Raw genomic sequence first — 11,500 nt, forward strand, 5'->3', positions numbered from 1 at the left:
GGTTGCCATCCCCCGGGGGATGTGAGAGGGACCCATGGGAGGCAGAAATGGCAGTGAGGAGGATGTCAGGTAGTGAAAACACTTCAGCATCCCAAAGTTGTGAGTGATAAGCTGGGGGGGTGGGGGCTGGTGGTGCTGTTTGGCTGCTCACCGAGGTCAAACCCTCAGCACCAGGGTGGCCTCCGTCCCTGGAGCTTTACAGAGCATTTCCCTTTCCCCCTGGGATTTATTCCGGGTGTGCAGCAGGGATTCAGGGAGATAATGAGGAACATTAACCAGGGCGCTGCAAACTGCTTCACAAACAAGATTGATCAAAGCAGCCTGGGACTGACAGCAAAGCCTCCGCCCGCAGCCTGCGCAGCGCTGGCAGAACAATTGACTCCAGGGAAAAAGAGCCATTTGGGCAGCCTCGCCGAGGGGCAGGGCTCCAGCAGCCGGGAAGCTGCCGGCCGGGGACCGCGGGGATGAGCAAGGGCCAGACCTGGCTGCTCTGTGCCCATGTGCCAGGCCGTGGGGCGGAGGGGTGAGAGCCCAGCAGGAGCTGCTGGCTGCGTCCTGCCCCGGGGCCGATGCAGGTGCTGGGTGGCAGATCGTTGGGGTGCCAGGCTGCAGAAGGACCCAAGATGCTGGGTGCCACCCCATGGGTACCCCCTGGGCTGGCTCTCACAGTGCTTTGCACGGGGCTGGACTCTGTGAGGCTTTTCCCCTCGGCAGAGGCAGAAGGGGGCTGAGCTGCTGGCAGTGCCTCCCCCTCCTGCTGACATCTCCGTGCAGCTGCTCTGTGTCTCCGTGAGGAGCTGGGGAGCTGCCGGCTCTGCAGAGCCACAGCAGGATGAGGATCGTGGCTGCCATGTCTCTAGATGAGGAAGAGTCACCTGCAGCCACCCCAGCTCTGACCTTCATGCTCTGGCTGCAGCAGGCAGGAGCTGGTGGAGGGGGCCAAAACCCCGCTGTGTGGAGGGGCAGCCCTTGCTTTGGGGGGGTCCAGGTGTCCCTGCTGTGCCCACCCCTCCCCAGGACGCTGCTGGGGAGTGAGGATGTCAATCAATAAACCAAGGTGCTTGCTGCTGCTGTTGACTTCATTGATTATTGGCAAACGAGAGCAACTGATGGGAGCCTGGAGAAGGGCAAGGTGGTGAGCAAGAGGTGCAGGAGAGACATCAGAGGAGGAGAGAGGGAAGGAATTCCAGCAGGGAGAGGAGACAAGGTGACATTTCTAGAGTCATCTGCTATGGACATGCTACATCATATGTCAGTGTGCTGTGTGTGGTGGGGCAGGGCACAAACGCTGGGCTGGGGCAAAATGGGTTTGGATGAGGCAGGAAGGAAAATGTCCTGTGAGGGATTGCAACTGCAGAGGTGCAGCATGGGAGCAGAGCTGGTGTGGTGCTGCAGCCACGCTGCCAGCCCAGTGTTTGGTTCCCAGACCTCTGTGTTTCTTAGGGCAGAGGTGCAGAGAGCCTGTGGGCTTTAACCCCAAGTCGCCTGGGGCTGGGGGCACATCCCGTGGGGCAGCTCGTGGCTGTGGGGCAGGAGGAGCACAGCCTTAGATGGCAAACTGCTCCTCACTGCCAGGCCCTTCTGCTAATCCCTGTGAAGTGCCTTATATAGCACTGGGTGGAATTTATAAATAAAGGCTTTTTGTCACATTTCAGGAATGCTTCTCCCTCCCTGGCATCTGAAGCACTTCCGTCCACCAAGGCCATGCAAAGAGCAGCGCTGCTGGCCCTGGCCAGGGCTGTGCTGGGTGGCAGCAGGGCTCCTCCACTCTGAGGCAGGATGCAGCTGGGAGGGGTTACCCTGGGATTACAGAAGCAGCCACCCAGACTGCAGCCATCTCTGTGGACCCCTGACTGCACCCACCGGGGCCACCACTTGGTACCGTGTCACTGTGGGCAGCTGGGTCCCTGGGGCCTTGGCTGAAGGTGCCCACGGGCATCCCCAGGACGGGCAGGGCAGGAGGGAGCTGAGCACACCCACCTGCACCAGGGAAGTGCCAGGAGGTCTGGAGCATGGGAGTGCCTGTGGGAAAGCCCAGGGCTCCTGCTGTGCAGGACAGACAGGATGAGCATGGCTCAGCAGCTGCCTCCGGCCTCCAAACCTGCCGAGCCCCCGTCAGCTGCCCTGGCCTCAGGCCTGAGAGCACAGTAACACCAGACTCCATCACACACAAGGATTAAGCAGAAACTGATGGCAGCAGGAGCAGAGATCTGACTTACAGCAGCCTGGATCCCTCCCCAGTAAGGAAGCTCCTTCGTTAGCAGGGGATGGGGCAGCGATACAGGTGGGGCAGCCTGGCTCTGCTGGGCACAGCTCACCTGGGAGACTGCTTTGGTGTTTTGCCAGATACCAGAGCTCCCTGGAGGAGTAAAGCAAAAGGTTTCCTCCACAGCTCAGTGCAGCTGCCTCCCCAACACAGCCAGCCTGGGTCCTGCGGCTGCACGGGGCCCTGGCCGGGCTCTGTGCCCCATGGCGCTGCCACCCTGATGCCAACCACGGCTCTGATCTGTCCTGGCAAGGGCTGAGCCAAGGCTCTGCGCTCCCAGTCTGGGATGCTCGTAAAAACGATCCACAAGACTGAGATGTGTTGCCTCAACAGAGACTTGGCAGAGCTATAAATAACTCAGCCAAGTGCTGCGCAGTGAACCTGAGCAGAGCCGGCTGCCCTCACGGCCAGAGGCTGCCAGAGCCTCGCCAGGACGGCCAGCCCTGCCCTGCAGCGTGCCCACAGGGGGCCTGCCCACCCCAGCCGTCTGACTCTGGGCCGTGCTGCGGCCCACCGGCGGCGTGGGTCTGCCCCATGCCCGCTCCTGGGGCTCTCCTGGGGCTCTGGTGCCCTGGGCAGCCCACAGGACTCGGGGCTCCTGCCTTTCCCAAGCAAGTCCCACTCTGGCAGCTGCCCACCATCTGCCCAGGCACAGCCTTTCCCCACTCCTCAGCCCGGGATCAGCACCTCCAGCCTCCTCCAGCTGTATGGAGCCTCTGGAGACATCAACATAAAAACATTTACTCCTGCAGCCACTGAGATGGAAGCTGATAAAGGGCTGTAGCTAAGCCTGTTACTGCATTAGCACCGGCACCCAGAGCAGGGGAAGGCCAGGGGGAGCCGGTGGTGACCCAGGGCGCATTGGTGGGTGCAGGGCACCACCTCTGTGCCAGCAGGAGGGGCACTGCCTGCCCATCCTTTGTAGCCTCTGCTGGACTCTCTCCAGTAGTTTCTTGTCTCTCAAACCAGGGAGCCCAGAACGGGACAGAGGACTCCGGATGTGGCCTCACTAGGTGTGGGTGAGGACCCAGGCGAGGGCTGGAGGTCAGCTCTCGTGCCACCCATGGTGGTCTCACACCCTCAGTGCAGTGCCCTGCAGTGCCAGCCCACACTTGCTTTCTGCTGCTTTGGCTTCTGCTACCTTATGGCTGAAGCTCAGGTCTGGACCCATTTGGAACAGCAAACATCTTATTTGCTGTTAGGAGCTCTGACCAGTGGCTGAGAGGTTGCACAGGTCACACCAGCAGCCACCCACTTCATTAGCACAAGGATCTGCCCGCTCCTGGGCTGCCATGGAGTGAGCTCAGCCTGTCCCTTGAGTGCTGCTACCAGCTGTAGGTTTGTCTTCCTTGAGCAATCAAATCAGAGAGATTTCAGTACCCTGAGTGGTCTCCCTGGCTCTCAAGGCCATGCACGCAATTAAACCCAGTCTCATCAAGAGCCAGCTCAGCTCTTCCGCTGCTCAGGCTGAGCAGGGCGGCACAGGCACCCCGGTGTGGGAACAGGGAGGGTGCAGGGTCTGGGCTGGCACAGGAACAGGGTTTGCCATTCTGCTGGGCTTGTTTTCCAGGTGGCTTCTGCAAAGAGCTTCTTGGCACCTCAGCTGAAGTGAAATGGAGCAACCAAAACGGGAGCTGGCTGGTGGCCAGCCTGGCAGACGGGCCCACGGGGGCAGGTCCCCTCCCAGGGAATCAACCCCACAGCAAGGGATCAGGCATCCCACGGCTGTTACCCCCAGGGGCATCAGGGCTCCCCAAAGCAGCGGGTCCCTCCTAGATGTTCAGGGTGACCCCTAGGGATCTTGGGGTCCCCCAGCGCAGAGGGGACCGCCACAGAGGAATCATGGCCCGCCCAGGCGGCAAAGGCCCCTCCAAGGGAATCAGCCCCAGGAGATCTGGGTGCCCTCCAAGGGATCGAGGTCCCCAAGGCAGCAGGGACCCCTGGAACCGGGGTCCCCAAGCCTGAAGGAACCCCTACAAAGGAGGCCCCCTGAGGAGGCAGAGTCCCCTCTAAAGCAATCAGCCCCAGGGGACCGGGGCTCCCAAGGCGGCGGTGAACCCCACCAGGGGACGACCCCCTGGCGGCGCGCCCCCAGCCCCCAGCGCCAGGGCAGCCCCCGGGCAGCCCCCGCCCCCGCCCGGCGCCGCCCCGCCCCGCCCCGCCCCGCGCGCGCCCGCGGCATTGTGGGATGAAACAGGATGTAGGCAGAACAGCGCGGGCGGACGGGCCGGGGCGGCGGGCTGCGCCGCGCCGCAGCCAATGGGAGCGCGGCGTGCCGGGAGGCGCAGCCAATGGCGAGGCGAGGAGCCGCACGCCGCAGCGGGCGGGGCGGTATTTGAGCGCGGCGCGGCGGCCAGGCGCAGAGCGCTCAGCGCGGCGCAGGGAGCGGAGCGGCCGAGCCCAGCCACTTCGGGCCTCTTCCCACCGCCTCCTTGGTGCCGTGCCTCGCCCTCCCGGGGTGGCCCTGTCACTGTGAAGGTGAGCGACGCCCTCCGCCGCGTCGAGGGCGCTGGGGACCTTCGCTCCTCGCCTGGCGCTGGCTGCGAGGTGGCGGCGGCGGCGGGTCCGCCCCGGGGGGAGGGAGTCTGAGACCTGGCCGGGTGGGCGGCTCCGGGCTGAGTGCAGCTGCTGGCGGCGCTCGGAGCTCGCCCCGGCGGTCTGCTGCTGGGGCGTTAGCGGCCTGGCTCCGGGCAAGGTCACCGCCGCCTCGGGTGCCCCCGGGGCTCCCCCCGTGAAGGTCACGCAGGGCTCCGTCCTGCACATGCGCCCGGGAGCGGCTCCCCGCGCTCCCTGCGGCCCCGCTGGGGAAGGGTCTGTGCCGCACCCCCTTCCCAGGGCCCGTGTCGCGGGAAGCGCTGGGCGCCGGCCTTGGGCCTCATCCGCGCCCTCGGTGCTGGCCTGGAGGAGCAGCAGTGAGTGCAGGGCTTGGGCCTCGGCCCGCTCCTAGGGTCCCATTCTGCTCGAGGAGGGGAGGAGTGGGTCTGGGGGATTGTGTCTCATCCCCATCCTAAGGCTGGACCATGCCCTGGTGAGTGCTGAGCTTGAGCATCCTCCCCCTTCAAAGCCACATCCTATCCAGCTGGGGGAGTGGTCGGGTGCTGGCTGGGCCTAACCGTCCTCCCGAGGTCTCCTCCTGCCCTGGAGTGGCTGCTGAGGCTGTGGCCTTTGCTTCCTTCGTGAAGACCTCGTCCTGCCCTGTGCTGAGGCTGCCAGAGCTGTACTGTTACCCCTTGCGAGGCCCACCCTGCCCTGGGCTGGGTGCTGGAGCTCAGAGAAGGCTGGTCCTGGGTGGCAAGAGCCAAGGGGTCCAGCTGTGATCTTGTGGCTTAGGGACACGATGTGTATGTGGTGCTGCTGGGCTGCTTTGCATGGAGGAGGTCACCCCATGGAGGAAGGACCTGAGGCTGGGGCACTGATCTGTGATGTTCAGGTGGGTGGGTGGCTGAGGTGGCATTTGGAGCTGCTCCCTCTCCCTCGGGCTGCAGTCAGCTGTGGTGCCTGGCCCGGGCAGGGTGCTGTGCCCTGGAGCAGCGTGGTGCTGGAGGGCAGGCTGGGCAGCTCTTGCAGCTCCTGCTGAAGGAGAGTTTTCCTCATGGCGCTGTTGGCCCTCAGCAGCATGGTCCTGCACTGAGATGCTCCTTGCCTGAACAATGAGGAGGAAGGAAGAGGCTGTTTGCAGGTCACTCCGTGGCTGGTTATGTAATGGCAGCTGCCCTCTGAACTCAGCATGTGGTGGAGGTGTGTGAAGACCTGAGGTGTATCAGAGCCTGCTTGACCTCTTTCCCTAAAGAGGCTTTCCTGGAGCAATGACCTACAAGTGAATTTCTGCTGCCTGCTTTTCCTGTGGGCTGGACCCCCAGGAGACTTGCCCAAGGGTTTTCCAGACTTGTGGAGAGTGAACCCAAATCTACAGGCAGTTGGTTGTGCTGCTTGTCCTGGCAGGCTTTGTGGGCCCCAGGCTGGCACCCGCTGCCTTAAGCCAGAGCACAGAGGGGAGCAGCCTGCCTGCAAGTGGCTCTTGCAGAGCTGTGGAGGAAGCACGTGCTCTCTGTTGGCGTTGGAGCTCAGTTCCTGCCCTTCCTCCTGTGCTGTGAGTGTGTGGCAATAGCAGTGCTCTATTAAACACCATCTCAAACACACAAATTAGGGCTGCAGTGGAAGTCTTCAACTGCAGGCAGAGTGAAGAATTGAAGTATTGTGATCAGAGGGCTGCAATTATGTAACTGGATTCTCTTTTCTCTCTGGATAGCAGGCTCCTTTAGCTGCTGGAACAAAGCTACTCCTTCAGTTTTCTGGGGCTGTTCCAGGACATCATTGCAGCAGCTTTGCCTCACTCCCCAGTAGAGCTAAAAATGAGTAGTTTCAGTATTTCAGCACACACTTGGTAGTATCACTCCAGACTTAACAGCAGGCTTTAGGAAACTTAATGGTGCTCTGCAGGTTTCATTGGAGGCAACTCCTTGCCTTTAAGAAGCTTATTCCCACTAAGTTTGAAGGTGTTGTGCTGAGAGCTGCTGCCAAGGTGAGCAGCTCTGGGCCTTCTCAGTGCAGACCTCTGCTTGCTTGGACCCCAGGTAACTTGTGCCTCCTGCCCAGGCCTCCCGTGGGGCTTGGCAGTGTAGGATCTGGTGCCTGGAGGGGTGTTGAGGTACCACCCAGCAGCAGCAGGGCTCTGTGGTGCTCCTTCCCCAGGGCATCTGTCTTGAGCTTGGAGAAGGGCTGCAGGGCTGGGATTGCCCAGTCCCAGTGTAGTTTCTAGAGCAATGTGGACTGCACAGGGAGCTTCAGTGCTGGGCACCTCCCTGGAAAGGCCTCAGAGGTCTGTGTGGATTGCTGCACTGACTGGTACCAAGCCCCTGATGTAGAGGGTTGTGTGCTTGGCTCCAGCATACCACCACTGCCCAGGCTCCAGGCAGCACTGGTTTCTGGCATCTGTGGTCTGGTGTGGGGGGAGCAGGAGGCTGCTTTTCCAGGCCCTAGCTGTGCTGGCTCTGTGTGGGGCCCATTTCCCCCTGTTCCCAGGCTGCAGCACGGTGCTGAGCCGTCCCAGGCTGCCAGACTGGCTCTGTCCCGGGGGACAGCTGAGGGCTGGGTTTGTGTGTCAGGTGCCCAGGCCAGCGGGGGTGATAGGCTGGATGTGGAACAGCTCTCCTGCCAGGCTGGAACTGCTGGCATGGGGTGGGACAGCAGCACTGCTGCTGGTGTGCTTCCTGAGCCTCCCTGCTGGAGACCCCTGCGTGGGGTCTGCGCCCTGCCGGGCTCTGAGCGCCGCCGCACCTGGAGGGCAAACCTGGCTGAGCCTATTGATGTCTGGGCGGGCTGTGCCTCCCTGCAGCTCCCGTCCCCTCCCACACTGTGAGCCCTTCCTGCATGGCTAATGCAGGAGGTGATGCTGGACCGTCTCTGATGTCACCTCTGGACGGTGCCAGCGCTGCTGCGCTCCAGCTGTGAGGGGCACCTTAGCCTGGCACCGCCGCTCGGCTCTCCCGGCCCGCGCCGGGCTCCGGCGCCGCCTGGCTCTGGAACTCTGGCTGGTGCCGCAGCCTGCTGTGGGAAGGACAGCTGCTGATGCACAGGGAGCTTCTCCTTGCCCAGGGAGGCATTCAGGGAGTCTATGTTCTGCCTTAGGTTCACCATGTCTGACAGGAAGGCTGTGATCAAGAATGCAGACATGTCCGAGGACATGCAGCAGGACGCCGTAGACTGTGCCACACAGGCGATGGAGAAGTACAACATAGAAAAGGACATTGCAGCCTATATCAAGAAGGTAACTTTGGGAGGAGGGGGCTGCTCTGCTGAGACTCCTGGAGTGCCTGATGTGAGCCTGAGTGTCTGAGGCTGCACCCTGGGCGTGTTGGGAGGGAGAAGATGCTTGCTGCCTGGCTTTGCTGCCGTTCCCCAGGGGATGGAGCGACTTCTCCAAGGTCAGAGGAGAGCTGTGGCAGAGCAGGGCCTGGGCTGTGGCTCTGGCAAGCTCTGAGCAAGCTGTGAGTGCTGTCCCTCTGGATTGGCCAGCCTGAGAAGAGTGAGCTGGCTGCAGTCTGTGTGCAGGCCTTGCTCCACAGCTGCTGGACTTGCAGTGCCAGTGCAGGGGGGGATTACTCCACTGCTTCACTCAACGTGGGCAGCCCTCAGGTGTGGCTCTGCCATGCTGCTGGCTCTGGGGTGGGCGTGGAGGAGGATGGGGCCTTGTGCAGGCTTGTGCACGGTGCCACTTCAGCAGCAGTGTGGGTAGCTTCCCTGGCTTGTGAAGAGAGGCTTTCCCTTTTGCAGGAGCCCTCTGCTTGATGGCCCCTGGGCATCTCTTGGTTCTCTCTAGCTGCTTCTCCTAATGGCTGGGCAAAGTGCTTTGAAAGAGGGAAGAGACTTCACAGGCAACACAGTCCTGGCACCTGGGCTAGCTTTGGGGCCTTGCTTGTAATCTAAGCTTGAACATGAAGGACTCAAAGGTGTCTCCTAACCTCTCAGATCACTTTGAGCAAAGAGTTGGCTCAAAGTGCTTGGAGCACTGCAGCCTGTGAAGTGAGTGACTGTAACAGCAACTGCCCAGAAAGAACTTGGCCTTGATTTCCTGAGAGTGTTGGGAGGAGGGAAGTGATTTGATGCCCCTTCATGCCCTGGCAAGAAAGCCTTTTCCTCACTTCAAAGGTTACCCACCAGGAGCTCAAACTGTCTTGCTGTCTGAGGACTAACACTTGCTTTAATCTTGAACCTGGAGTCTGTTCTTCTGGGCCTGTCTCAGGAGGGAAGATGTTGGGAGTTGTGTATTAATTAGGGGGAGGAGAGTGGTCATTAACCCCCTCCTGCCTGCGAAGGAGGGGGCTGGAGCAGTGTCCAGCTTGCTCACCCCTGCCCCCGTGGCTCTCTGGCTGCCAGCTCACTTGCAGTGCGGTTTCTCCCTTACGTGAGAGGAGTCCCAGGCAGCAGAAGCCAGACCTCTCCTTCCTGTTTGTAGGTGACCTTTAAGCTCAAATGCCTGGCTGGAGCAGACATGCCAGAACCTCTCTTTTTTTTGTGTGAGTGGGTTTGGAATGGGAGAGGAGAAATTCCCCTGAGCCAGCCTGCATGCAGGGCTCAGATACCGCTGTGCTGAGGAGAGCTCTCGTGCCTGCTGCTCCTGCCCAGGGCTCTGGTGGCCGCTCCCAGGCCCAGGAGGTGCTTTCCTTCTGCTGCATCCCTCAAGCCACCCAGTGCAGAGCTCTGGGCCAGGCACTGCCTTGCTCAGTCTAACAGTGCCTTGTGGTGGGGAATGCAAGGCTGCTGCAGGTGGGAGGAGAGGCTGTGGTGCAGGAGCAGCCCCAGCTAAGGACGTGTGCTCCCAGCTATTTTCCCGTGGGCTTGCTTGGCCTTAATGCCTCTCTTCTCTTTCTTCAGGAATTTGACAAGAAGTACAACCCCACTTGGCACTGCATTGTTGGCAGAAACTTTGGCAGCTATGTAACACACGAGACAAAGCACTTCATCTATTTTTACTTGGGTCAGGTTGCAATTCTGCTCTTCAAGTCCGGGTAGGAGGCAGGAGCGAGCGAGGCTGGGACTGTACTGCACTGATGGCCGAGGCCAGGCCTCCCTGTCCCGGGGCTGTGCCGCTGCATGGACTGTATCCTCTATTTAATGTGTATATGTTGCAGTAAAACACAACCTACTCTCTTTAGTTGCCTGGGAAGAAGGCAGAGTTTTTGTTACTGCTTTTTTTTTTTTTGGTTGTATTGCACTAGGAAACAAAAAAAACCAACCTGTAAATGCTTAAACAATGGCCTTTACCTGGGAAGAAATAAAACTATTCCACAACAGCTCCCTGGGTGGTAACTCCTTCTTTGAGGCTGGGAACCCTCCTCTGGGCAGGCCAGGAGACCACACCTTCCCTGCTGAGTTCTGCTAGACTGTTACACCAGGAGCAAAGCCAGTGTGAGCTGCTGCCTGCCCTGCCCACTGTCGAGAGCTGGCTCTCCCAGTAACCCCAGCACGGGGCTTAGACCCTCCCTGAGAGCTGCTGGGGTGGCTCTGCATTCAGGTGGCTTTCACCCCCCCAGCTGAACTCCACCTTGGACTGTGACAAGCAGCCTTGCAGCTGGCAGCCTTGCAGCTGGCAGCCTCGCAGCGCCCGGCGCTGCCTCCTGGCTCTACTGAAACGCTGACCCAGACTGTAAGCGACTGGGCCTGGTCTAGAAGACTTCAACACCCCCCCCTCCCCTCTCCCCTGAGCTGCTTTGCTTGCTGCAGACAGCAGCATTCTGTGGCTGAAGTCTTCAGACCTTGCTGCTGAGCTCTGAAGCCAGGTGGCCTGCCCCTGGAGGGAGCAGGGCACCCCCCTGGTGACTCGATTCGGCATGCCCCTGGCCAGTTGTCTCAACACTGCCTTAACTCGATGCTCTCCTTAAAGCAAGCTAGTCATGTGGAAGACTTGTAAGTGGCCACTGTCTCCTTCTCTGTAGCTGATAAGCTATTCCTGGGGGGTGTCCTCCACGTTCTGATACCTGCTTTTGTTCTTCAAGCACAGTACCAAGAAGTTCAATTTCCATGTGATGTTTGTGTGAAGGAATCCTGTGTGACATCTGCTTCGAAGGCAGACAAATGTCTTGGTCTCCAATAGGTTCTGCAGTGATGTTGTCTTAGTATGTTCTGGCTCTTGGATTATGCTGCAGGAAGTGCTCTCTGGGTGTGGAGCGAGGTGGGGGGTGGCAGCCCCGGGGCTGGGGCCTGCCAGGAGGTCTCTGTTGCTTTGCTACCCAATGTGTAACCCAGCCCCGGGCCCCGGTGGCTTTGGTGTTGCTGCCAAGTCCCTGCTGGGCAGAAAGGGGCAGAGCAAAGGCAGCTCTTGCTTGTGGGGTGACTTGGTGACCCAGGTTGACTGCTTCCTGAAGTAAAAGTCCTCCTTGTCTCTGTGCAAAATCCAAAGTCTGCCTAACTCTGTAATATTGATAGAGCAATGTTGTCAGTAGGAGGAATGTAGCTGTCCCAGCCTCCTGTGGGTGGAAATGTCTGCACTGGGTATGTGCCTTGGGCTGGCTGGGGCACTCTCCTGGTCCTGTCTGTTCAGAACTCCGCTCTGAGTCTGAAAGGAGAATGTTCTGGGTTTGTTGTTTTGGTTTTCCCCCCAAGCATGAGTCTGATGTGAATCTGTTCACAGTCTCTTGTGGAGCAAGCTCTGTTCCCCATACCTGCCATGGCTCCAGACCAGTTCTGTTTTTCAAACATTAAAGGTGAACTGACACATTTCAACAGCCTCCAGTT

At 60.1% G+C, this 11,500-nt stretch overlaps 1 protein-coding gene across 2 annotated transcripts; it reads left to right on the plus strand.

Moving 5' to 3' along the window:
• Window positions 1-4,613: 4,613 nt before the first annotated feature.
• DYNLL2 (dynein light chain LC8-type 2) lies at window positions 4,614-10,572 on the plus strand. Of its 2 annotated transcripts, XM_054166840.1 has the most exons (3): window positions 4,614-4,744; window positions 7,895-8,033; window positions 9,641-10,572. In XM_054166840.1, the coding sequence occupies exons 2-3, from the start codon at window positions 7,902-7,904 to the stop codon at window positions 9,776-9,778; spliced, it is 270 nt and encodes an 89-aa protein (XP_054022815.1). In that variant the 5' UTR covers window positions 4,614-4,744; window positions 7,895-7,901; the 3' UTR covers window positions 9,779-10,572. The 2 variants fall into 2 exon arrangements, with proteins under 2 accessions (XP_054022815.1, XP_009907171.1); XM_009908869.2 differs by lacking the exon at window positions 4,614-4,744 and having other exon boundaries at window positions 7,881-8,033.
• The last annotated feature ends 928 nt before the right edge of the window (window positions 10,573-11,500 follow it).

Source organism: Dryobates pubescens, chromosome 13 (assembly GCF_014839835.1).
Source record: "Dryobates pubescens isolate bDryPub1 chromosome 13, bDryPub1.pri, whole genome shotgun sequence".
In the NCBI taxonomy this organism is placed as follows: Eukaryota; Metazoa; Chordata; class Aves; order Piciformes; family Picidae; genus Dryobates; species Dryobates pubescens.

Coding starts and splice junctions, on each gene's coding strand:
- DYNLL2 (XM_009908869.2), top strand. CDS start 7,881: ATGTTCTGCCTTAGGTTCACCATGTCTGACAGGAAGGCTGTGATCAAG. Junction 8,034..9,640: donor TTGCAGCCTATATCAAGAAG/GTAACTTTGGGA, acceptor CTCTTTCTTCAG/GAATTTGACAAGAAGTACAA.